At 36.4% G+C, this 27,822-nt stretch overlaps 1 protein-coding gene across 3 annotated transcripts; it reads left to right on the top strand.

The window, feature by feature from the left end:
• Positions 1 to 751: 751 nt before the first annotated feature.
• YIPF7 (Yip1 domain family member 7) lies at positions 752 to 27,822 on the top strand. Of its 3 annotated transcripts, XM_065837216.2 has the most exons (7): positions 10,576 to 10,665; positions 12,892 to 13,008; positions 14,257 to 14,423; positions 16,160 to 16,305; positions 20,661 to 20,842; positions 24,401 to 24,576; positions 25,039 to 27,822. In XM_065837216.2, exons 2-6 carry the CDS (start codon positions 12,893 to 12,895, stop codon positions 24,561 to 24,563), a joined length of 774 nt encoding a protein of 257 aa, XP_065693288.1. In that variant the 5' UTR covers positions 10,576 to 10,665; position 12,892; the 3' UTR covers positions 24,564 to 24,576; positions 25,039 to 27,822. The 3 variants fall into 3 exon arrangements, with proteins under 3 accessions (XP_071663536.1, XP_065693288.1, XP_065693287.1); XM_071807435.1 differs by lacking the exons at positions 10,576 to 10,665; positions 25,039 to 27,822 and adding an exon at positions 752 to 842 and having other exon boundaries at positions 24,401 to 24,927; XM_065837215.2 differs by lacking the exon at positions 25,039 to 27,822 and having other exon boundaries at positions 24,401 to 24,927.

Raw genomic sequence — 27,822 nt, 5'->3', positions numbered from 1 at the left:
TTCCATGGTGGTATTAAAAAAAAAAAAAAAAAAAAAAAGTGGGTGGTCTACTTTATCTCATTTGTGAGGATATCTGTAACACAAGCATGGGTACATGAAATCACAGATTTGTATTCTCTGCAAGCAGTTACTGTGGAAATGGTTTATCCATGACAAAACCCCTTCCTGTCACAGGGAAATGCTGCTGCCAGCAGATGCTAAAAAGGAGCGACTTCATTAAAATAACATTAGCAGAACTTTCCCTTTTCTGTAAAATGTATTGTCCCAAGCAAAATTCACAGATTTTACATGGCACAGTAATGAACTGAATTAAAAGGACAATATTTACCCTGAAAAAAAAAAAAAAACAACCAAAAAAAAACCACCACAAACCAAACCCAAGGTTAATTAATTTCAGCCTTGGATCTCCTAAACTAAACATATTATAGGACAAGTCTCCAACAGTCATCTTCTAAATATGTGTCTGAATGGCAGAGTGAGGTACCTGCACACACAGCCCTATTAACTAACCTAGTCTGCCAGTTTCTTAGCCAGGATATGAGTCATCCGGTTTTCCTCAGATTATCTGAGTTTGATAAGCCCTTATTGTTCTTGGGAGGACAAAAACTAGCAAATCCTTTTTCCTTTTTATCCCCTTTTCCCCCCTTATTTTATTTTTTCCTTCTCCTCTTTTCCTCTCCCCACCCCTTTTTTTTTCTTCTACAATCAAAAAAAATGCCAAATGCAATGTCCACATTGTCATTGTGTCTGCTCTAGACCTTTCTTAACCAAAGTTACGATAAAGGCAGAACGATACAAAGGGACAGCAGTGGCTGCAGTCAGTATTTTGCTTCAGGCTGATGGTGAGTTTCTGTTTTGGAGCCTTTCCTTAACTTTCACAGGTCACGTTATTGTAATATGTCAAGCTCTTCTCCAATTGGGCTTGAAAATGCTGCTTAAACTTTGATTTCTTGGCACTTTGTTGTGATGATGGCCTGACATTTCAGTTGTAGCCAAGCTGACATAATAGAAGACACATATGTATTTCTCGCCTTAAAAATAGAGCAGAAAAGGGATGTAGGTTGATTTGTGTTTACAAAATAGTTCAAACATATTTAACAGGTTGCATCATTTTAACAAACTGCGTATTAAGAAAAATGCTTGAACAGTAGAGATTAATGATGAGTTTTATTTCTAATGAGATATCTTCTGAATAGAAACATGGCATTTTAAAGTATGATTTTACACTTGTATTATCCAATTAGTTTTACAGGAATGTTCCAAATTTTCAAGGATATTTTGTAAGTGATCTATTATAAAGCATAGATTTAATTACATAAATTGTCTTATAGGAGGTATGACCCTGAACTAAAGTTCAGTCTAGACATTTCAAAACACTGAAAAAGTGTCATATATATCTGGATAGAAAGACCAAAAAATGGAAGATACCCTTTATGATTCATGTGTATGTAATAAAGTTTCTAAGAGTTTCTGGATTGAATTCTTCTTTGCACTAGAATGTTATTATTAATAAAAAGCAAAGAGTCTTGATTTAGAAGGCTGTCAGTGATACAGAATCTTTTTCCACATGGGACGATGACTCTTAAGAGCTGCCTGGTTTTAAATCTTTTAAAAAGTGGATTTATTTCTCTATTTAATATGAATTACTCTATTATCAGCTGCCTATTGCCGAGACTGAAAAGACCATCATGAAGGTTTCTGTCCTGCATAAGTTCTTACCTGATCCATAGACCTCCCTTAATCTCTTTGTAAGCCAAGCTAAATTCCCTGAGGTTGGGTAGATGGAATTACATTTCTTTTATTGTTTTTCTTTCTTTATTTCCCAATTAATTTATTTTCCTATGATGCTTTCGTCATTCTCTATAAATGATTTTTAATGAGAAAATGCTAGTAGCATAGCCTTCACTTTCTCATTATTTACCTATTTATGTGCTCAAAAATAATTGTTTTTCTGCAAGGTTTCTGAAACTGATGCTGCCGCCATGTAAGAAGAGATTGCTTTCTTTGTTCCAAAATATGTGACTTGACTTTGGCTACATCATAAATACTTGGTTTTGTTATGCCCACCTTATGAAATTATACAAGTCAGATGGCTTTGCATCAGTGACTTGTCCTTTTCATTATCTGAAAAAATCCTCAGTCTTTACCTTATTTTTAAGTCTATTAGAAATAAGTTTGTTTCCCAGAGGTACTAGGCAGAATTCTTAAAATTTATACAGCCAAGGAAAAATTCTGTCAGACTTCTACTAGAAACACAAGTACTTGATGGTCATTTCCTTTCACCATGTGGTTGAGACTTAACAAGTAGACTAATCCATTTGATGTGCAGTGTAAAAGTTTTTTTTGCAACTTCTTCATCAAATATTGTATGTCTGATATCAAAGTCACATACCATATAGAAATCTAAATATTTTAGATTGAGAGTGTTATCTACCACATGTCAACCTAACTTGTAACCTCATTTTAAATAAGAAATGAAGTTACTTTGATGGGATATATTTTTTCACACATCCAGATTGATTTGCATTAATTATGTTATCCTCCTTAATTCTTAATTATAATCCTGTAGCATCCATTCTATTATTTTGCAAATGATTGACATCCAGCTGACAGGTCTATAATTGCCCCCTTTAAAAACTAAAACACATTTGCTCTCTATCACTGTTCTGGAACTGTCAGAGTATTTCCAGAGTTACTGAAAAGCAGTGCTAGTGGTGCACAGAGCTTTTTGGGCAGCACTCTTGAAAGTTTTATATGCAAATTATCTGGGGACAATTATTTTTAGTATCAAACTCTGCAGCATTTTCTGGTATTGCTATTAGAATGTAAAAAGCTCAACCTTGTTATCATGTAACATACATACATAAATATTTGTGGTTTATATTTTGACAGAAATTAACTGTTCTGTATAATAAATATTATTTTTAATGTAATCACCTAATGGATCGATATGATTGTAGCCTTTTTCTCCTAAGGACTGGATTTCATTCCCCAGAAACATTAAAAATTCAGCATGTACCATCTTTAACTCTGCTATACAACTCTCTTAGCAAGTGTCTGTATTTGCATTTTTTTTTTTTTTTCATTTCTGGATTATTTTTTACTTATACCTTCCCTTCTATGACTCATGGTTTGTTTAACCAGCATGGCTTCTGTCTTCATTGACTGCCCGGTGACTCTTTGGACAGCAAGCATGATGTTTGTTGGTGTTCTGGATTACAGAGGTCTATCCTAGGCCCATTTTTTTCTTCGCCCCTTTTCTCCCCACTCCAAGGTCTTTTGTCTTATATAGTTGGGTCCATTCCACTCTGCTGCCCAACTGCTCTCTGAAGTTAACTCTTCCTTCATATTTGGTAGTCACGAAAACAGTCAGAGTCACAATTGCATTAACCAGGAGTATTGTAGAAATGCAATACTGCAGTCGTTCTGCTTCCCTCAATGTGGATGTCTCAAGGACTCAGTACTTTCCTACGACAGGCCTCGCAAAGAAATAACATTTTCTCAGAACTCATGTTCTGCTTGGAGCAGCACAGCTTCAAAAGGTTTCTGACCAAATGTGGAAGCTCCAGAGGACAGGAACAGTAATACTAAGAGGTTTAGAAAGTGACTTTACCAAAGTGTAAGATGCATGAGTTTAGGTTCTTCTAGAAAAGGGAAGGCTAGCCAACCTGTGTTTACATGGCCTGTGTGCTTGGCAATGCGGTTGCCCATGCAGAACATATCTGATGGACTTCTGTAGTACAAATCTTAAGTTTCATATTTCTTTGCTGCTATCTCAGACACTTTCGCAACCATATGATATACGTCAACACTATAATGAACAGGGGGCTGCTAGGTTTTTTCTCAAAAAAGCATCTGTGAAACCTTGCAGTGTGGTGCATATTTCGTAAATATAGCATATAACGGTATCAGGAAGCTGGAGATTTATGGGGACTCTATTATTTCTTGAAGTTGAGAAAATCAAAGAGGACGTATGTATTGGTTAATATAGCTAATTGCATTATCCACAAAACGTGACCTTATTTTAATTTCTGCATACATCTAATAGAATAAAACCTTATGTAACTCAATAGACATATCTCACTTCTATCTTTTGATTGATTAGATGTATGCTGTAAGATAACTTACCAGAATAGCTGAAAGCATTAGGAATATAAATGACACTTCATTGGGTGAGATGAATGGTTTGCCCAGCCCAGTACTTTTCCTTCAGCAGCGGTAGCAGAAGGTGCCGTTTCTGGGAGCATGCAGGACTGGCAGTGTATTCCCCTTGCCCTTGGTCCTGCCCCACTTTGCCTTCTCTCCAGCTTGGACAATCCCAGCCTCGGTCCTTTTCATAGTTTTTGTTGCCATTTGTTACATCCTCTTTAACTGTAGTGTCTCACGATCTCTTCTTGACTTCTTATGTGCTGGAAGCAAGAAAGGTAATTTAGCACTTTGTAGGTGTTTAAACATGAGGTCCAAATCTATGGGACAGTTCTGAGGATGAAAACAGTAATTCAGCAGGGCATATGAACTATAGCTGGAGAAACAAAATCCATGTTCCTTGCTATTTCGATTAAATTCCCTCCAGACATAGATCAGGTCATTAATCGAAATTTTAATTGCTTTTCTCTCTCATTAATAAGTCTGTATTATAAAGCTAGATCCATCCAGCTGTGGAGAAAGGACAATTAAATCTTTTTGATGGTTATTACCTAAGAAGAGTTGCAAGTAAAGAAAATGTTTCTGAGCAGAGCAGAAAGGATTGCTTATATTATACATAAGTATTTAAGTATTCCAGAAGGACAACTTTGAGGATTTGGGTTTTAAAACATGGTATCTTGTGAATTACAGTTTTATCCCTACTTTTTAGTTTCTATGGCAATTGAAGGATACGTGGCTTCTGTAGCATTGTGCTTAACTTTTGAGTCTATATAAGTTTCTCATGAGCTAGCAATATCTATGTTGCATGACTTTTCCAGCCAGATAAATGAATGTCTCTGTTTGAAAAGTACTTTATATATTTCTGGGTACTCCTTCAATCTATAGCATTAAGTAAGAACTGTTTAACAATACAATTCATGACAGGCTTTTTTGTCTTTCAGAAAGAATTTTTTTTTTTAAAGAAATTGACTGATACACAGCAAGTGTTCTGGTAAACCTTGCCATAAAACTTCTACATTTTTTCTTTTCTTAGTTATTCTAGCAAAACTGTTTTAATTTTTTTTTTTTTTATTTTTCTCCTTAACTTAATGCTAAAGTAAAGTTAATAAGGAATAGTACCATTTTAGTAAGAACTTCCAAAAGCAATTCACCCATTAGAATTTTGGGCTCTGATATTTGTACACCTATAGTTGTAGTATTTATTTGCTATTTAGTTATTCTACCATGGATCTTTTCTATGTTAAGAGGAGAAAATTCCTCGACCCCATGTTTGTTGAACTTCAGCTGTTGGCTTTTAGCCAATGAATTTTATCTTGTTTCTACCTCCATCTCTTATAATGCCTACTGTGATATAGCGTAACAACACATAAAACCTGGGCTAAGCAAATGTTAACTGTGAAGTCTGAAAAGTTTGAAAGCATTGGGAGTGAGATTCTCTTTACAACTATCAAGTTAATTCTGTTAATTCATTTTCTTACTTGATCAAATACTTTATTTTGTAAACCATATATAAATATATATATATATTTTTTTTTTCTTCCCCTAAAATGATCCTCAGAAAACAGCTAGCATTTTTTTCACAGAATTTTCTTCACTTGGAAATAAAAGGCATGGAGAGTCTAAGCCCAAATACTTAAGATTTTACAAATTTGTAAGCAACAAGATCTTTATCTAAGGCCTTTAATTACAGTGTAGGCTACAGCACTAATCTGTTGCTTGGATTACGACTGAGTGTACACCCTGTGTCATGACAAGCTTGTACCCTGGATGACCTCAGCTGGGATGAATCCTGAATTTGCAGATCCCTGTCACTCCATTTTGCCATCCAACATTGTGTCAGTCTGTGGAATTTGCTTTCAGACGAATGTGGTTCATATATCTTTTTCCTATTCAAATTGGGCAGGGACCAGAAAGGGCTTGTTTGCAGTGGTAGATTTTGCTGCTCAAGGGACTAGAACCTGTGCTGCTGTCCCTTTTCTTCCTAGTAGTGATTTGCAGGATCCATGTGGCATCTGTCTGACTTTTGTCAAGGTCAGGATGTACTCAGCTAAATAGAAATTCATTAGAAGGCCCAGATTAATTATTAGTAAGGCCTTTCTCTGGTGATTTAGGTTTATTTCCAAGATTTAGATTTATTTTCTCTTCCCTTTCCTTCTCTCCTGTGGAAGCAGAATAATGACAACCAGTAAAGGCTTTTACCTTATACTTTTATCCTAGTTTAACATTTCTATCCTATGCAACTCATATATATGTAAAATTACATGAGCAAAGCTACAATATCTCCAGAGATATACTGTATGTTTTACAAATCACCAGCAACTTTTTTCTGCTCTTTATCTGGCTCCAAGCCTGGCTACACTTCTCTGTACATGATTGCTCTAGGTATAGGAAGGGAGCTGAAATTTTTCCTGAGAAGCTCTCTAAGGATGCCAAATTCATCTATGTGCTTTTACAAAAAGTAAAACTTACTTTCTGTAGTTAACATTCCCTTTAGGCAGCTTGTGATCCATAGGTTATTCACATAAAATGCTGAAGCTGCTCTTCTGAAACCTTTATAGTTCACAGAGCCTGTGTGTGCTTATTCTAAAGAAGTAATTACAGTTTGTCCTTAAGAGCTTTATGACCTCCACACAGAAAAAGTTTTATTGCTGAAATGTTACCAACTCTCCTGTCCCACCCCGTTTTGGAAGAACGATATGATTACACAGGATGAGGTGTTGTAGTCTTTTTTACTCCACTAGGAGCCCTGTGAAAAGTACGTATTATGCAGCACACTTCTCAACTATTTAATATCTTTATTGTGTTCATTCAAATAAGATTACATTTTATTTTTAGTCTTGTCCATAGTCATATAAGGCTTGCCACAGAACATTTCTAAGAAAGGAGAAAAAAATTTGTCCTAGATCTGAGGACTTTAAAATTTCATTCCGATCTATATTGCTGGCTCAGTGAGTTTAAAAAGGTTGCCTGAAGTCTCTTTTCAATTGTAAAACCACAACAATCCCAACTTCCTGCATAAAACACTTCACAAACTTTTGAGTAAAAGCTCTACAAAACAGTAAAAAAATGTTGTATTTTATGTATGTTAACTTTTGTTTCACTGTTCCTGGAAATTATGTTCTATTAATTTAATACAAGGATAAGCCAATATAATTAGATACCTACACTGCAGATGAGTGTACTTCAAGAAAAAAAGTTTTATTTTTCTTTTCTTCCTTCTTAATCATGATGTATTTTTATTTCAAATTGAGGTCTCCTGGAGTGTGTGTGTTGGACTTTATATGCCTTTATATTTTGATCTCTCCACAAGAAGATTTGAAAGAAACTCCACTAGACTGACCCAACAGAAAGGATATGGGGAGAAAAAAAAAAAAAATAAATTAAAATTAAGATATTAATGTCCTTTTTATTACAGAAAAACCTTTGTTTCCTATACATACAAGTTCTTTTGGGTTGTTTTGCTCCTTCACAAACATAAAGAACATGAATGGCCATATAAGTCAAAACAGAAAGACTTCTCTTCAGCAATGACAGGCATTGAATGCATAGGGAAGAATGTTAATGTTTCAGACAAATATTTTCCTAATCTTCTACTATTACTACTTCATGGACTTCTTTACCTGCATACTGTTCCTATGCATTTAATAAATCTTGGTGGATTTATCTTTCATGGACTTATTCCAGATCTATATAAATATTCAACATGTATAACTGCCTTTGGTGAGGAGTTACACAGGTCTGTCACCCATCAACCTTTTGTTACTTTGCTTTGAACCTAATACCAACGCTTTGTGGGTTTTCTTCTTCTTTCAGAAGAAAGAGTCAACAGTTTATCCCTACCCACCAGTCCATGCTACTCATAATTTTGTAAGCCACTACTAACTGTTGTTCTCTCAGCCCGAGGACTCCTTGCTGACCTGGACATTCTTCACAACTCCCCTACCCTTCACTCAGCGTGTCACTATTCTGCTAAACACTTTCTGAGATAGGGGAGCTAGAACTGCTCACAACATTCAAGTTGTCAGTGAATCACAGATTTATGCAGGGGTATAATGATGATCTCTGTTTTATTGTTGTTTCCTTTCCTAGTAATTCCTAACAGTGGAATGGTGTTGTGGACTGCTAGTGGGCATTAAGAAGTAAAACTATTCATACAGGAACCCATAACTTCTCCCTTGTTTGTTCAAGTCTAGCAAAATTGTTCAGCAGAAAAAAGGAAAACAGTAAGAGCTTTGGATTTCACTTTTTTTTTTTTGGCCTCTTACACAGTCTCTGAAGACTTGTAATAGGAAAGGATTAGGGTGTTACACTAGATGTGTCTGAAGCTTATATGCATAAAATTAATTTAGCAGACACTTTATATAGTGTAAATAATCAATTTGGAAAAAATATTTCATAGAAGTAGTAAATGGTAAATTTCTTTACAATTGAATTTTATTATCTTCTTTAGTAACATATTTTAATAATGTCCCACTTATAAAATAATTAATGAGGCCTTTAAATGTAAGTGATTAAGCTTAAGGCTTACTGAATCAATCCTAAATGTGATTAATTTTTACATTTGAAAAAAACCATAGAATAATTTATGATTTTCTCTAATGGGTTCATCATAGTCTTCAGTTAATGTTGAGTAACAAATACAGGCTTATATAACTGATTCTGTAGCCAGAATTCTATAGTCTTTTCTGTCTTATCCCATTTAATCTTGTGGTATCCTGTTTTTTCTTTTTTTTTTTTTTTCTTAAAAAAAAAAAAGTGTTTTAATGACATTTTGTAAAAAAAACTGAAAATGAAAATGTAAGCTTATGAAAACTGATGATATTTCATTTTTTCCTGCTTTGTTTACTTTCCTTTTCAGGAAAGATGGAAAAAGTGAGTAAAACAAGCCTAGCAGTTTAGTTTAGAGAAAAGGTTTTATTTTTTGTAGAAATTTTCATATTTTTCATAAACCCTGCTCATCTTTTTTACACTCATTGGCTTCAAGTCTCATTTTCATTTTTGATTATTAGACCTCATTGAAATCAATTTTTCCATGTTATTAACATCCTGTCTACCTGCCAGTCAAGTAAAGTGAGGTTACATTCTGTTCTAAAGCCATTAGGTGTAACAATTAATTTTTTTCCTTTTTTTCTCATACCTGACAGCCTTCTCTAATGTGGTGTGTCAGTGATGGACAGATACCTGAGGCTCAGGCACACCTTTGCTCAGTCTCCTGACTTGTACCAGTAAATATCTACTGCGTGCTCTTTCCACACCAAACTTCAGCATTTAATATTTGCCATATCTATTGTGACCATGGGCATATGTTTTTCTTAGCCCCTCTCTGATTGTTTTCAGCCATATAATTTTTTTCACCTCCAGATGGTTTGGTTAGTCTTCAAGCCTGCCCCTGAGAAAATTAATTTTCTATTTGTAGTCTTTAAGACTAGAAAGAACCTGTGCTATCTAGTTTGTAGCCTTTGATAAACAAGTGTCATGGAACACTACTGAATTAATTGCCCACCTGAACTAAAATATAATATCTCATCTGATCATCAGATGTCCAACACAGGAAACTTGCTAGCAGTGCTGGGAAACTTCTCTTTTGGTCAACTACTGTTGTCACTGTGGAAATTTTCAACCTTTTTTGTTCTGAGTTTTATTTTACTGTTGACTAAGAGCTTCAAGGATCTTTTTATTGTTTGTCATCTATTTTGCCCTACAGATTTGGGTAAAATCACCCTGTGATTGTTCCTGGTTGGTAGATTTTGCTTCAAAGTATCTTCTAGACAAAGTTTATAAAGCTTCTGTCCTGCAAGACACCAGTAGAAATCCTCATCTCCTTTACAATTTCATTTGAAAGACATTAGATGGCACTTACTTAATATCAGTATAATGGTTGTCCCATTAAGCAGTGATGGTTCTATATTTATTGAAACAAAATCAAATAAAATGTTTTGTAAAAATGTAGGTCATCAGTGGTTACCTTTCCCAACTACGGATCTTGTTAGAAAATAAATTAGGTTGAAATGAGCCAGCCACAAGGAGCAGCTCTAGAGCTCCATGTGTCCCATAGTCTGCACCACGGAAACATCTGGCTAGCAAAGTATACCCGAGTAAATGTATTTACCCAGCTCATTTAACAGGTATTACTTATGGTAAAAACTTGAAAATACCTAACATGAGCCCTGCTCATGAGGGCTCCACCAGGACTGTTATAAATGCCTACTTAAGAAAAAAGCTCTAAACTATAATCTAGATTATTGAGTTGAAATTTATAGAACAGTATTTGTTCATTTTGTCCTGCTTTCCTCGAAGATTCCTGTCCTCTTCTGCTTATTGTTGTTAGTTCTTGCTAAATGCTGGCCATGATATTGACAGGTTGTGGGTTTTTTTTCCTTCATATGCATCTGTTCGAAGATCAAATTTAGAATCTTATAAATAGCACTAAGCTCATCTCTGCTGAAGCAAGAGGATATTTTAGGTGTTCTCCAACATGTAAACTCAACAGACTGGAGTTTTCATAAAATATCTTAAAAAGTAAGTAAACTTATCTCCAAATTCTTTTGGAAAATAAGTGTATCTTTCTACTACACAGATTGTAGCATACCTGGTTAAGTAATTATTTCATTTCTGATAGTGGCAGCAAAGAATCTTAAAGCCTTACTGGAAATGAACTATTGGGGTAGAAGTACCCACTTTTTTTTTTTTTTTAATATTCCATGTAAAGTCTTTATTGAACAAGTGCATAACTGGTATGCAATTCCAAATAAAACCACAGGACATAGCTTAATACAACTAATTTGCATTAATTAATATTTATAGAGTAAAAACAATTTCTCTTCCAAATTTGGAAATCCTGCATGATTGGCCAGCAGTTAAGAAAATAATATTATATAACTTCTACTTTGAACGCTGTAGCTAAATTAAGAAGTTGTGTCCCCTCAGATTAGTCTGTTTATGGGATACATTGTAGAAATTGCAGCATTTCAAGGTCCCTGATGAAGTACTAATCTTGATAATTTTTAGCTTGTGAAGAGACATACAATGTTATTTTCCATAAGCAGTGTGTCCTTGATAAACGCAGAGATAATTGAGTGTAACTGTGAGGTGAAAAGTGTATTTTGCCAATGACATTTGGAAAGTTGGAAAAGACGGCAAAAGTGGAGAAAACAGGAAGTGTTAGAAGAGATTAATATCTCACATGATAATCTAAGTAAATTGGATATGGTTGTGGTTATCAGTCAGAAGTTACATAACTTCTCTGTGTGTTTTAGGAGCTTAACTACAGAAATGTCAGCCAAGTGGTGAAACACATGGATATGTCTGTGCATTTACAGACAAATCCTGCTCAGGCCTTTCCCTAAATCACTGAGAAATTTTAGATGTGAAGAGAGAGGGCTCAGGGGTATCTCCTCAGTAAATATAACTACCTGATGGGAGGGAGCAAAGATGACAAAACCAGGTTTTTCAAAACCCAGTTGGACACAGCCCTGAGCATCCTGCTTAATGGCCCTGCTCTGGGCAGGGGGTTGGACCGGGTGATCCCAGAGACCCCTCCAGCCTCAACCCATTGGTGGCTGGGGACTCCCTGAACCCGCGTGCTGCTCTGAGCAGGTGTAATGTCTTTGATGCCGGTGGCTCAGCATAAAGGTAACACTGAAGTGAAACAGAGTCAGCCCTTAATCTTGTGGCTGCTCTTACTCAAGCCATGGAATTGCTTGTCTTGGTAGACCTGGCAAATTTGAAGCAGTTTTCTGGATTTGTAGTCAGCCATGCTAATAATATAAGAAGCACCTAGACCAAATCTAAGAATCAATAAAATTATCTTTGCAATTTGAATTACACTATAATGCCAAAAGGTATTTGATGCTTTACAGAAACAATGTGCTTCATTTCTTATGTTGTTTATTTTTGACTGAGACAATCAGTCCTGTCTACATGCAAAGTATGTGAAATGGGCCCCAGGCGTGCAAAATTCAAATAATTACAAAAGCAGGCGTGACCCCATACTAGGTTAGTTGCAATGTAGAAAGAAAGACAGAAAAGTTGTTCCTTTTTCAATCTAATCAGTCTGTACCTATGGAGCAGAACCATAGGTCAACAAGACTGAAAGACGTGTCTTCATTCTTGCTGTATTTTTTTTACTATCCAATTGATCATACAGTACGCTGTCCTCTTCAAAATCGTGTAGCTAACCAATGAGAACGCTTATCTGGTACTCCTGATATACCAGCTATTGTGTTCTTAAACACAAATCACAAATTCTGTGACTATATTTGTATTTTTCCAGTTTTTTATGGTGGTCATATATAGTGGTGCAAAGCACAAATAGCTGAAGATAGTGATTTATTTTGAAATCCAAAATATTTTTAAAAACATTAAATTCTAAGCATTCAGACATGGCCACAATTATTCCTTAAAGAAGGAAAATGAACTGTTTGAAACAATAGTTACTTGATATATATCTTCCGAAATTATGTAAGTTATTTTTGCTAAAACTAACAAGACAGGAAGTCTTGTATACAACTTATAAATTAATATACAGTAATTAATGATAAAAGAAGATTCATTTCTCTCGTTATAAAAATAAAGAGTCCTTTTTTGTCACATCCAAATTATCATGAGTTTCTATGGAATGATTCTTTTGAGCTTGTGGCTTTAAGGTTTATTGTTTTCATTTCAGTGTAGGACAGTTCAAAACATAGATACTGGCTTGTTCCAAAGGCTATTTTATCAATACTTACAACATTTTTTTCCAACCAGAATGACAAATTTTGAGCAGTTTCACATCGACTTTTACCAGTCCAATTATACCATAGATGACCAGGAAGAATCTTACAACAGTTACGGATCTAATGAAAACCTCTGTGGAAGCAGAAAGTAAGTATGCAAAAAAAAAAAAAAAAAAAAAAGAAAAAAAAAAGAGGGAGAGAGAGAAATTAATGACAGAAACCATCATGCAATTGCCAAAAAAGGATTGCATAATGAATTCAGTGGAAGTTTTAGTGGATGAATACAAGTCATAGCAGTAGTGAGACAGAAACAATCTTATTATTTCTTTTTAGTTTTGTTTAGTTTTGTTTTGTTTTTTTAAATATTTTTTAAACATATTGATGACTTCTGCCCCTGAAAGAGGAAAAGAAGTTCTAAGAGTTTCCCCTTAAAGAGATTTCTACACAAGGTGGGAGGCTGGGTGTTGCTGCAACTTCCCTGTTCAGCAGCTGGCAGATCTGGCTGGCCCTGGGTCTTTCAGTGGGGGACTGGGGGATGAAGGGCGGGAGACCAACCCAGGCCAACAGTGTTCCTCCCAGCCATGCATTTACACCTCCTGGCAAAAAATCTGTGGATGTCACTGGCTGTTATACATATATTGATTTCAGTCAAATGAGAGTTCAGACTTGGTTTATGCCTTCTGGTCATAAAGAAATAAAATAATATATAATAATAATTAGGGAATCACAAAAAACACAGTAGGAAAGATCTTCCAGAGATCATCTACACTTTCCCCAAGGCAGGATTACTTATAATTATACCTTTCTTTGTAAAGGATTGGGTTCCATGCCACTTTTATATTCACAGATATTACAGGTTGTTTACCTAATTGGAGCGGCAGAGCTTCCTGTTAGAACTGTTGAATTTGGGGAACATAGTGCTAGTAATTACTTAAGCTCTTTATCAGATTCAAGAAAAATAAATTATCTGAAGATACGACTCTTTTAATAGCAGTGTAGACATACCCAAGGAATGTCACCAGGATGCTTGGTGGCAAAGTCAGGAATGCCTAAATTTGTGGGTGTCCTCAGAATTCCCTTTCCCCTCAGCCCCAACCTGGGGGCTTGTCCTCTGTCATTGCTGGACAAACACAGAAGTGGGTGTGATGGGCTGCAGTGTGCTGGAAGGCCAGCAGGAACACCGTCTGCTTTTGCTGTTGATTGCAGTGAAGGGAAGGAAAGCTGTTCTCAGCAGCTCACTACACACAGTGATCACTGTGCCCAGAAAATTTTCCAAATTCCGTAAAATGAAAATAGTTGAAGATGTATACCAAGGCACACAGGCTAGCAGCTTTAAGCAGTTGTGAAGTTGCTCATTGTAGTTACTTGTTTTGCTGTGATTTTCTTCTTGTTCTAGGAGCCAGACAGGAGAGCAACCTCCAACCACTGCTTTTGCCCCGTCAGAAGTGCTTCTGCCCTCTCAGAGTTACACGGGTCAGATTTTGCAGCCAACATGCAGTCCTGACACTCTCTCTTACCTCAGTTATGCTGACGGATTTGAGGAGGAACCTCCCTTGCTAGAAGGTAAAATAAACCCATGGACGATGTGCGTGATTCCTGGGGGTGCCTATGCTTTGCTTTGCTAGCTGGTGGCAATTGCTAGAGAAACTTCAGTAGACTGTGACAACTTCACCTGACAGTCCCTGGCCCCCAAACCTGCATTTTCTTATTTGAATTTGCCGTGGATTCATTTAGGCTTACGGCATACATAGCATACACTTCACTACCACTAGATGACAGCATAACAATAAGTTTTGTGTTAAAGTTTCCAAATATTTTTACCACTCTGTGTTTATCCTGCATACATATTGGAAAATCTATACTTAATAAATACTACAATAATAATTTTGCATAACTAGTAATAAATTTGATAGTTTGAACATGCTAAATAGCTTGTTTCAGTGGGAAAGAAATTGAGAAATTTCCTTTCAGCTTCAATTAGTTGATCATTCAACTGCACAAACAATAGAATTCATTATGATGATTGAACCATCTCATATGCTAGTGGCTGATTTTATAGTTTACAAAATACTTGTGCTACATTAAAAAAAAAAACAGATAATTTATTTTTTTATTATTTCAACATATAAAAAGAGCATATTCAGCCTGCTTTTGCATATTAGAAGGTAAGTGAGGTTTTTATTACTTAAAAGATACTACTACTGCCTTAAAACCAGCAAGTACACTCTGTTTGAGATAGATAACTGCTAGATTTCTATCTCTCAATCTTCCAAGCATTTAACTCCACAGGCAGTCCAGCCTGTGAAAAGGATGTTGAAATAAAACTGCTTCTGATCTGCAGGGCTTCAGAGATGTTCCTATCTCTGTATCACATAAATCTGACCAAAGGCACACAATTTAATACAGAATAACTTTATTTATACAATGTTTTGACTCAGCTCAAGCTAATGGATTTGTGGAATAGGGTAAAGACCTACTTGGCTTTACAAACAGATCTAACACATTGTCCATCTTGGTAGTTCTGGCAGCCAGTTCTGAACCTAACTTTTCCCTTATGGGAACATCTCAGGAAGATGATTACTCTTGCAAGATGAAGTGTTTCTGCAGAAGTTGCAAGAGAAATCTTTGTCCCAGTAAAGTTAATGGCAGATTTCCCATTGACTTTAACGAGGAAGAATTTTGTTCTGTTTCTAGGGGACCTCAGTAACTGCTTTTTAAATGCAAAAAAAAAAAAAAAACAAACTGAACCAAAACAAAACAAAAAAAAACCCACCAAACTTATAAAGCAGTGCACAAAGTATTATTAACTTGCCTTGAAGGGAAGAATGTCATTTTTAAGTGCCTGTGGCAGTTCAGGCTTAAGACACATCTCTTGTCAGATTTACCAGAATTAAAGCATATATCTCTGTCCCTGGTGTTCTAGAGTATCTTGAATTCTGCAGTTACTGTTAATTAGCATATTTTTCAACATCTAAGTTAGTGTGGCATTAGATAGATGTGTTTTAAATATAGGAAAACCAAATATTAACTCAAAAATGCTGAGGGCATTTTTTAGTTAGCTGCCTAAAATTGGATTTAATAAATTAATATTTCAATTTAGAATCAGAGCTGACTTTCAAATATATTGGATATATAGCGGGGACAGCATATTCCTACTACAGAATGTATCATCCTACAATGTCGTCTTCATTAAAGCAATTAATTTGGTTGCTGGTTTGGGGTTTGTGGCATCAAATGGGTTTCTGTGAAAGTGTTGTTTTCTTGTGAGCAATTAACTACCCTGGAATTTCTCGTTGCAGAACTTGGGATCAATTTTGAGCATATATGGCAAAAAACATTAACAGTTCTAAATCCAATGAAGCCTGCAGATGGCAGCATTATGAATGAGACAGACCTCACCGGACCTATGGTCTTCTGTTTGGCCCTTGGAGCAACATTGCTGCTGGTTGGTTGTGGTAGAAATCTTAAGGGATTTCTTTTCAAACAAGTTAATACCGGGGCGATAATGCATGTGAAGCTGCAGAAAATGTAGTGTGGGCATAGAATGAGTCAATTGCTACCATTCATTCTGAAGTAATACATTAAAAAGTCTCCTTGCTTTGAAAGTACCTGCATAAAATTTAAATGTAATGTAGATGTAATACAGCTGATATATTACTTCCAGTGGAAATAAAAGACCATACAATTTTTGGGGGCGAGATTTGATATGAACAAAGAACAGATCTGTGCAGTGTATATCCTGAGTAGGCTCTGAACACCCAAAGCACAGGAGTGCGCAGTAGGTAAGGACCTAACAAGGAGGCTCTAAAGGAGGGAAGAAAACCACATAGCAGGCCAGCCAAGCTTTTCTAAAGTTCTTGTTGCTGTTCTGAAATTATCTTCTCTGGAAACTGTAAAGTTATTAAAAAACAAACAAAACAAAACAAAACAAAAAAACTATAATAATTCAAAAAAGAAAATGGAAACAGCCTCATCCCTCCTGCTCAAATTTGCAGTACCTTCCTATAAATTTTACTAGTGCTTTCTTAATCTATATTATTTTTCTACATCATCTGTGTTTAACCTTTTTCCTCTTTATGAATATAGCTTTCCTACAGGAGAAAAGGTGAACAGGGGTTGTGCAGTACTCCAAATTTGTCTATTTATCACTGACAACAGGGGCTCTACAGTGCTGTTGAAGTACAGCTCTGATTGTTGGCAGCAATTTATCAGGCAGGGATAAGGTGGGACCATTCTGGGAAGGGCTTCACCTCTAGCAGTGAGGTGAGAGAAATGGGACTCTAATTCTCCATTTCCTCTGTGATAAATAGTGCTGAATCAGAAGATTCTCGCAAGTTCTTATGCAATTTACTGTCAGTGCAATACCTTGAATGTGCAAACTGCAATAGAAACGGCAAATATGATTATTATTTATGTCCCTATAAATATAAAAGTCTTTTAAAAGGGTGGAAAAGGCAGGAGGAAGGGGAATAAAAGGAAAAACACATGGGAAACTAGAGAAGACAGGCTATTTTCCACCTAAAGAAAAAAAGGTATGAGGAGAATAAAAGGAAAACTGACTGTAACTGAGAAAATGGAAGACAGAGTAAAAGAAAGAAAGAATTAAAAAAAAAAAAAAAAAAGTTACTGTTGATTTTGCTCCCTGGATAGCCAACAATTACACTGAATATTAAACTACTAATATTGAAACAAAGTACTTTAATTATTATATTTGTTCTGGGATATTAATCATGTTACACGTCCTTAGAAAAACAACTCTTTTCAATGCTCCAGTTGCAGGCCAGCAGAACTCCTCTGGTACAATCTAACGTTTTTTGTGTCACAGCTTCATGGCAATATGTTTATGGGATTTCCATGGGCCACCTTATAAATTCAGGCTGCTCATTCTATCTCTGATACATTTGAATACTAAAGTGTCTCTTCAGCTGTGTAAGCTATGATATCCTTCTGTACTTGAGTAATTATCTTCTAATAGCACCAGGAACATAATTTGCTTGAGAGCTTGTTTCCAAAAATAATTTATAAATTTTATTAAGTTGCAGCTTTTTAACTGTGGAAAAATATGCAAAGATATTCTTCAAATGATAGCAGTTCTTTCAGAGTAGAGAGAAAAAGAGGAAAGGGTTGTTAGCCTGGCAGCAGGACTTGATCTTCCTCATACTGGCATAAAGAGGGCAGCTTTGCTGCAGACAGAAAAACAACAGCAGTGTGAAAGTTAGCAGAAGCCTGAGCCTCAGCTGCTTTGCATTTTACAGTTATACGTACAAAATCAGACTTCCTCATCCACTTAAGCTAAGGATAGTAGAACCCACTCTAGGCAGATGCAAACAAGCACACAAAGTCTGACTTTCTTCTAACCTTGTTCCTTCCGCAGGACAAATTTAGCTTTTTCAATTCACCCAAGCCTGCCAGACTAATCAAGCCTGATTCTGATTTTGCTTGCATCACTATGAATTGAGTGTATTTCTGCATGTGTGAGTCAATATACTTACATATGTTAAGAAAGACCAGAATTGGAACCAGCATGTTCAGCTGCTTTTTTTCTCTCATTCCCCTGCACCACAAATCAAACATTTCGCCAAGCAGAGATTTCAGTTAGCTGCTAGGGCTGGTGCTCCCTTCATCTCTGTCTCAGTAATTCCTAATCTTAAATTAAGCTGCTAAATAGTGCTGTGTGGAATGATCAAGTACACTGAAACAAAGAGATTAAACATTTGCCCCAAACCATTGTGGATGTTAAACTTACTACAAATCTTTAATAAGTGAAATTGTAATTGATAATAATCTGAGCTAGTATTGCTCTTTCACACTATCTCTAGCTATCATTAATTGTATTTGGTGAAGCAATTTTTCCTGTTTATTTTATACCAGTAGTATGCAAAGGCCAGCAAAGGACTCTGTACTGGAACAGGAAGATTTCTGATGCTGTTAGTTCAGAAATAGATTATTCCTTTATGGTGGAACATGGTGGCAGGGAAAAGGCCAACACTTGATATGTTTCAAGGACATAGGTAACCTGCCTGTACCTGATCTAACTTTTAGGCCTGGAACCAGAGAAGATCTCAGCAGTGAGCCAGGTCAAGCTGAAAACAGGATGACAGTGCTGATGTAGATTATGGGCTTATTAACTGGGGCTGCCTTTCAAACACAAGCATGCACTGCTCTCCAGCTGATGAGCTGTCACCAGCCCACAACATTAGGACTTTAACATTCTGTCATCCCTGGATTAAGCTCTCTCTGCTGTGTTGCTTTATATCTGTCCAGCTCAAACACCGCTGGCATTCAGTCATCAGCTTCCACCCAAATGGATGCAGGAAGAAGGGGCAGAGGAGAGTTCTCAAAGTTTTTTTACTGGACATTTTAGTGAAATGTATGGATAAGTAAAGTGGGAGGTTTTCTCAATCTTCCTTAGCCATTATGAAAGAGATACTTGTGAATATTGCAAACCATAAAAAAAAGTTTCAACAATTTTTTCACTTTATCCATTTCAAGAGAATCCAACCACAAGCTACAAAATTTTCAGGAAACTGAGATCCTTTATTAGTTTCAATTCTCATGTGGTTTATCATATGCAATATGTAATGTGTGCAATATATAGATGTGTGTTCATGCACAAACACACTTGTGTTTTAAGTATCGTTATGTGTTAGGAAGGTGATGTGTTGTGGCACTTCATTTGAGAAGTTTATTCTATGGTCCTAAGTTAAGGGTTGAGTCCCAGGTTTGAGCTTTCTCCTTCATAAATGCATGTTATCATTAAGATACAGAGTTCCAAGAAAAAGGAAAAATAAAACCATCTTCATCCCAATCACTGTTTATTTCTGATGTACAAATGTTTATTTTGGGTGTACAAATGTGAAAATGACAGTATTGTGTAGCAAACACTCAGTTTTTCATTTGTTTAAAGCTTGAAGAGAGAAAAAAATATTTAACAGGTTTTTGTGAATGTTCATTTTTGGGAGTGAACAATGCCCTCATGCCTGGAGGTGATCCTTCAAAATGATGGCAGGAGGTGAAGAAATCAGTGGTGCTGTGGCTACTGTTGCCTGTTGTACTAGCTTTGTGTGTAAATTAGAAAACATCACGCTCCAGGCTGTCAGGCTGGTACCTTTCACAGGCACTAAATTTACACAAAGGAATAAAACTTGGAAGAAAAAAAAAAAAAAAAGTGGTTTTTGTTTTTTCATTCATTGGAATGAAAAAAGAACACAAGCTGACAGTTACTGCTCAGGTTTATTTTGAAATGAACATGTTGTATTGATCTAAGCACAGAGATGTGCCTTTCTCATGGTAGTCAAGAGAAAGAATGGGCACATTCACCCTGAAAAACAACATACTTTCTGTGAAGTTTTACTAGTTTTTTGCAAGCCTGCTTAAAGCTGAAGGTTTGTAATAAAATGTGAAACATCATTTTACTTAGGGCACTTTTCCACAGCCCCATATAAACCTATTAGAAAGATGTTTCCTGGCACTCAAATGCGCTTTCCATAACTTCTCAGGTTGTTACAGCTTAGACCTTCCCAAGTCTCTCCAACCAATTCCCATCCTGTTCAGCACCCAATTTCATTAAGAGTGAGAATCAGTCTTATAAATTTAAATTAGCAACAAGCACATTCTCATAATTGTACCCTGGAGATTTTTGATGCAAAAATCTCCCCAAAATCATGGTTTACAATCTAACTGATGTAGGTGGAATGGAGAGTGTCAACAAGAAAAAGTAACAAAACCTTCTCTCTTCTCCCACTGCTTTGTGATCGCTTGCTCACTTCTGACACTTCATGCTACTTTTATTTATTCCAGGCAGGAAAAGTTCATTTCGGCTATGTGTATGGCATGAGCGCCATTGGGTGCCTTGCCATGCATGCCCTGCTGAACCTGATGAGCGTCCCAGGAGTCTCACATGGGTGTGTTGCAAGTGTCTTGGGCTATTGCCTGCTGCCCATGGTGATCCTGTCCTCTTCTGCTGTGATCTTCTCACTACAGTAAGTACCAGTGTATGGCAACAGGTATCATATGGAGGACACTAAGTCAGGAGTCTGGTGTTATGCTAAACACTTAGTACATTCTTATGCAGTGAATTGTGGCATTGGAAACTGTGAAGAAAAACACCATTTTGTTTGTTGTGTTTGGGTGGAAACTGACAAAACTGAACTGTGTGTGAGAAGGGTCATATATATTCATTTTAATATGAATTCTTAATTCCCTTGTTTCCCACTTGGACTGAGAGTGGCTTTGATTTTTACAGCAGCCTCAAATGGGACTTTTGTTTTGCAGATCAAACAGTGGTCAAACTAAGATATCAATTTTAAAAGCAACACCCAGATTTTGGTTTTATATAGCTGGTTCTGCTGTTCCCTTTTTGTTCACAGTATCAGGTTCCCATCCTTGTATTTCCTTTCCTTCTGTAGACCAGCTTCTGTGTGACAGAATGAAATAATCAGTCAACCCTTATTTGACCTGGAGCACTAGAACAAGGGTTTAAGATGTAGTAGACTTGTATAGTCTGAGGTATAGTTATGATGTAATTGCAAACCTGAAATTAGCTTTGAAAATCTTGAAAAACCAAATGTGTGGTGGCGAATGTATCTGTGTGTGTGTGTTGGTGGGTGGGTGTTCAGTAATACACTTATGAAAAGGGAATTTGTAAGCCTCTCCTTTCTCCTCAGTCTATAAGCCTTTTGAGATACAGACTGTGTTTACCTCCCTGTTCACATACAGCAAAGTACAAGGAAGCTCCAGGTCTTGCCTGAAGGCCTCGAGCAGTACTTTTATCCACCATTAACACGTTATTAATCATGATCCCCCTCCTCAATCTTTGTTGTTTGTTCACATTTTTAACTCTCCAATCGGTAAAGTATAGGACTTGGCAGCTGATGAATAAGAAAATGCCCCTGCTTTTTTCCTTTGGAAAAGCAGCAATTTTATGAATGTGTTTATTATTTTTTAAGGAAATTATATAGTGGGATCAAGATTTTGGCACAACCCTTATTGCGCATTTCAGTGGAGTGATGATGGTTTAGTCTGATCATATTCCATGTATTAAAGTGTTTCTGAGCTGTCCTTGATGAGATGAACAGTAGAGACGCTGAAGAAGCTGTTTATCATCTGTTCTCCTGCACTTCCCATATTTTCTTGATTAACCTGTTTAATAATCCACCCTAATAAAAGGTGAAGATATGTAATTGTAGGACAGATGGGGCAAACTCCAAACCAGCTGTTACAATGATGCAGAATACTGTTAGCTTTACAAGGAATACTCAACCACACACTGCACATTTGTAAAATGCTATGAATTTACAGAAAACACATCTTTTGAAAATCTATAAATATTATACTGTGATAGCCTTTACAAATTTAAACCATTGGTTAACTATTACAAACATGCTATTAAAATTAAGTGGCAACTTTTAAATCCAGCATACATTTCAATATATTTAATTTTAAGACTTATTTAAAATGGCAAAGACAGCAATACATTAACATTTTTTTTCCTAGTATTTGTAAAAATGTTATTTCTGTCCGTTTCGAATTATAAAGAACAGAGTGGTCAAGCCATATCCTTGACCAAACAATGAAGGAAAGAGTGTGAGAATGGATAAAGGAGTTCCTTTACCCAGCTGATGCAGATGATGTGACATTTGCCCTTCTCACATACTTGAGGATTTGGCCCTGATGGACATGCCAGACACAAGCTCTCTGCTAAAGCCAGACCATTCCTTTCGGCAGTAACATGTTGTTAGATCAAGGACCGAATTTATAAAAGCACAGAAATTTCTCTTGGCTCTGATATGTTTAATGTCACCTTTCCATCCTGCTCACTGCCAGTCCTGAAACAAACCATGAGAGACCATTGAACTTCAATGCCAGGCAGAGCAGCCACATCTCTAAATTGTACTACCTTGTAAGAGCCCCCTTAAAGAGTCGTTATACAGGCTGAAAATTGTCGTCACACAGTATGTTCCTGTTATGTCCCACCCCTCTGCCAGCAAGGGTACCTACTCAAAGAGCCACCTATACCAGCTGTGAACTTTTGGCTAGCTGTTGAAGTGAGTGTCTTAGCATCTCCACGTGGAGCAAGAACTTGATTCACAGAGCCCTGTGTAATTTCCTTGAATGCTACTGTATAGGTTTAAAGGAACATTTAAACTGAGGACATTAAATCACACAGTCCTTAATGTTTAATTTCCAATCAGTTGAAGTTGCAATGCAGTGTTGAGGCACCTTAAAATTAATTCTCTCCTTTCTTCCCCAAAGTCCCAAGACCTGAGAACACCAAGTACCTTAATTGGCCTGGAGACTGGATTGCCGAGGAATGAACTGTTTTATGTGTTGTGATTGCATTAGATAGACTAAGTCAATTAAATAAGGAGAGATCCTGATTTAATTGCAATAATAATATTAGTAGAGTTTATTTCTGATAACTGGACCTAAGTAAGTATTTGTTGTCTGTTTCTCACAGTTCTGTTTTGCTGGTAGTTTGGAAGAGCAGGACACCGGGAAGTCCTTTAGCAAATGACAGAGGTTCATTCATTCTCAAAGTCCTTGAGACTGACACAGTGAAACTATATAGTGCAGCCGATCTCATTATGTACATCACCAGTGTATTATGCACTTTATCTCATACATTTTACAGAAGCAGGCTGCAAACACAGAGTGCAAATAAAACATACGTGAAATGTTATTTATTGGCAAGATTTTGCTGCTACAGGGTTTAATAGTGGACTCTCTGTAATCTGCAGGAATATTTCAGTGGGCTTTTGGCCATAGTCCCATAATCATCAGCTCTCCAGGCCACCCTGAGCCTGAGAGGTGGCAGAATGGAACTTCAGAAGGGCTCAGCTGTCAATGAGGGGCAGTGAGGAAAGCCACCATCCTTTGGGTGTGCAGAGAAGGATGCAAGGATGAGCAAAATATTTTTCTTCAGTAGTTCTTCTCTCATCCCTTACTTTCTACTCAATGTGTACTCTTTTAAAAAAGACCTGTTGAGCTTTCTCCTGGGAGGCAGTCAACATCTTCCTGTATAGTCAGTTGAGATAGGATTCTTTGAGTCTCATTGCCTCTCCTCAGAGTCCAAGGCATACTTAAAACTCATACCATGTGTTACAAAAACACATTTCCTCCAGGCCATCAGGCTGCCTGATGGAAGAGTAGATCTGTAGTATCATTTTAGATTCTAACAATTTTTACAAGATGATTTGGGCTGCAATAGGACCTTTGCTGACTTCAAAATTAAACTTCAGCTGCTGCGTCTGCTGGAACCCCAGATTTAATTGGAAATGCACTTGTCCTTTTAACAGTACTCCTAATGAAGCTGCTGCTTTTATCCATGCTGAAGAAATTACCATTTTGTTTCCTGTTACTATTTTAATTTGTTTTGCAGGCTTGACTTTCATTATGTTAGTCAGTCCCTGGTTCTTCCAGTGACGGTTACCTTATCAGTAACAAGTTGCTAGACATAAACTTGAGTTTGATAAGATTTGATGCTACATTTACTAACAAGTGGACTCTGTTGTGTTTTTTTTTTTTTTTCTTCCTCCTAGGGGGATCCTGGGAACTTCGTTAGCTCTGTTTATTATTGGATGGTGCAGTTTGTCAGCCTCCAAAATTTTTACCTCTGCATTGGCTATGGAAGGACAGCAGCTTCTTATCGCATACCCATGTGCTTTACTTTATGGACTTTTTGCACTTCTAACTGTATTCTGAGATGTATTTTCAGGTAGACCTATTACAGCATGTTTATGGTTGTTGGACAGGCATGGGGTTATTTACTTATTTTTAGATTGCCTAGAATTACATTAAGTTCCATTAGCAAAATTAGATTATATGGCTTACCTTTTATTTGCCTAATGGCTGATAATGCAATAAAAAATCAAGCTAACAGGTAGATGACTGCAATAATGGTGTTTTGAAAGTCTTACAGCTTAAAGAAAAACATTTGTATTGAGAAGGTAGCAAAAGTGAAAAAAAAAAGAAATGATCATAGAAATATATTTTTTGATTGTTTAATATATGATACATGTACTAGAGAGTAACTGGAAAGCAATATTGTAAATAACAAATCTAGTAAATCAAGTGAAAATAAATATGATTTTGTTTCAAAAAAAGTACTTTGCCATCTCATATGATTACTAATTAATATCCAAAATTTATGTGTGTGTATTTGTGGGTTTTTTAACAGAAGAGTGAGTGGCCCGGAGTTGTGATGTTGAAGAATTGTCCAAGAAGAGGTTGCTGCAACAAAGGGCAGAAACTAGAAATGTCATCTTGGGTTTGTTTGTTGTTGTTTTATTTATTTGCTTGTGTTTTTTTCATATTTTTTTCTAAGACGTGTTGCTGTGCAAAACACTATTGTACTCTTTGTAATGTACAGTACTATTAGATTTTAAAATAGCCACTAAACCACTGCCTGCTGTCACTGCAGAAAAGCACCACACAAAGCAAAGGCAACTCCTAAAAATGTTTCCTGAAAGGCAGAACGGCGTTTGAGCAAGCAAAATACAAATCTCCACAATTTTATCTGTCCTCCAAAAAATCTATTCTCTGCTTTTAGTTTTACAGGAACCTAACATTTTTATAATAGCAATGAAGCACAAAATGCACAAGATGATGTTTCAAAATATAATATTAGAAGCATCAAGCCATCAAGAGGAAATGGAGATGTGTGTGCAGTCATAACAAGAGCAAAATCCAGTAAGCAGCGGTAGAAAAAATGAATGCAGCTATAGAAAGGGCTAGGGAAAAGAAACAGATGAAATACAGGGAAATGTGAAGGAAATAAATGGCAGCAGATTATTTCAGTGGTGTTTTAGGATGTCTTCCTTCTTGATGAGTGTTTTAATGATCTTGATGATCTTCCAATTTATTCATTACTTTGAACCGTTAAGTGAAATGCCTAGAAAATACTTCTCTCTCTAGACACAGGACCAATGATTCTGTGAGAGAGGGTCCTGATACTGCAAACACTTATGTAGAAGCTTAGCATAGTGTATGTGCTGAAGAAAAAATAAAATGAATTGTCTTCCTAATCCTTTTCAAGTCAGAGGTAAATCAGATGATTGGGTTGTTCTCAAGCTAGTGATTCTGTTTCTGAATTGAAAGAGCCTTTGGTAAAAATATTTCCCATTACTGACATATTTGGTTTTTGAAGAACTCCTGTGCAAACTGTTCTGGAATTCATTTTACTGAACTCTCCTTCAGACTAGGGGTCATGAGAAGTAAAAAAAAGGTAGTGTGTACTTAGCCAATTCCTTAAAAAGTCAAACTCATTTATGGAAAAATACTTGGTGCATGTATCCATTTCTTTGTTGCAAGGCTGGGAACACAGTCACAGAGAGGCAAAGTTGGAGTCATGACCCCAGAGTAAACTGTGGCTGTAACTAGGCAGGATCCAGTTGCATTTAAGTGGGAAGTGTGTGAATTTGGAAGATCAGCATTTGCAAGCGTGAGAGGTTTGGCCCTGCTGTATCAGGGAGTAAATTTTGCACTAATGAGGCACAGATAAACATGTCAAGTGACTCTGGGGTCCAGTTAGAAAATCAGGCATTTTAATTTACCATGTAACAATAGCATTCTTGTGTCTGAATAGGGAAAGCTTCATATGGTTGCACTTCTTCCGAAGTTCAGAAAAGATGGTTTAGAAGCATTTAGATCCATTTTTGTTCTACACTTTCTATTATCATTCATACTACCTAACACAAGTATAAAATAGCTTTATTCTTCAGCACTGTGTATTCATTTTCATCCTGATCTGCATAATACAAATGGCAGGGGAACCAGTGAATCAAGCCATCAATTTGTCTTTTGATGTCATAGACAAGTGAAATTACTTATGAGAAAAATGAACAACTTGAATTTTTGCCACAACACTTACAAAGCAAATGCTAGTCTACTTATAGTTTTATATTTATTCTCTCAGAATTTAGAATTTCTTTCTTTTCTTCACTGAGATACATCGTCATTGTTTTGAATGCTAACTACTTAATTTCAATAATTTCCCTTGCTTTACTGTTTAGCCATGCTTGATTTCCTTTTACCTGTTCCCAAGGGATTTCCAACATATGATATGCACTGGTGCTGTGCTCCCAGTATGGTGTCCTTCAGGGGTCTCTATGCTACCTGTGAGGATTTAAATCTCTTAGCCATCCTTCTATATCTTCTTCTAAGAGAGAGTCCTCATTTTTACATAACTCTCCTTTCTGAAGGTCAGCACAGCTGTAGTGATGCTTTTGGACCTGTTATTCTGTGTATTTCCTGAATCTAAAAATACTATGGTCACTATTATAAGGAATTACTTCCTCAAAAATAAATGCTATTTTGGTCTAAGATCAGTTTGAAACTTGTGTATTCAGTAATATGCTCTTGTTCTGCCTCTCTGGACAGGCCTTCTGAACACCATCTAGCTTTTCTGTATAGTCTCTTGTCTGGTCCATTGTATTTCACTCTGTCGCATCATTCCATGAAAGTTTAAATACAAGTTTGGCAAGCTGTTACATTCTACTTGCCAAAGAGAGGATTATAAAATAGCAATGGGTCGCAGACCTCTTTTTAATTCATGCTTTTCACCCTGAAGATTATTAAAAAAAAATAAAAAATCATGAGACTTAAACATAAGCTTCAAAGCAAAAGGGAGAAAAAGACCACGGTCTTGGAGGGTGCAATTTCTAATCAGTCTTTGTTTTCTTGATTTTTATAGCACACCCATGGAAGCTCAATTCTGAATGTGCGTTCACATACAAAAATGGGCAATTATTTAATTCCTTTCTATTATTTTGAATGGTGATACCAGTGTTGGACACAGGCAGTATAGGAGACATAAAGGAGATGAAGTGCTTGCCTGTCCTCCACTGCACTTCTTGTGTGCCAGATGTACTCAAGGTCACCCCCAGAAACCAGCTTGCTGCATTCTGCTCTAGTCTAAATATTTTGCTGTTCTATTGCAATAAAATGCAGGAGACTATGAAAG

This window comes from Patagioenas fasciata, chromosome 4, assembly GCF_037038585.1.
Source record: "Patagioenas fasciata isolate bPatFas1 chromosome 4, bPatFas1.hap1, whole genome shotgun sequence".
Taxonomy (NCBI): Eukaryota; Metazoa; Chordata; class Aves; order Columbiformes; family Columbidae; genus Patagioenas; species Patagioenas fasciata.
Note: the sequence above shows the minus strand (reverse complement) of the source record. Positions and strands in the feature narration are given on the sequence as shown.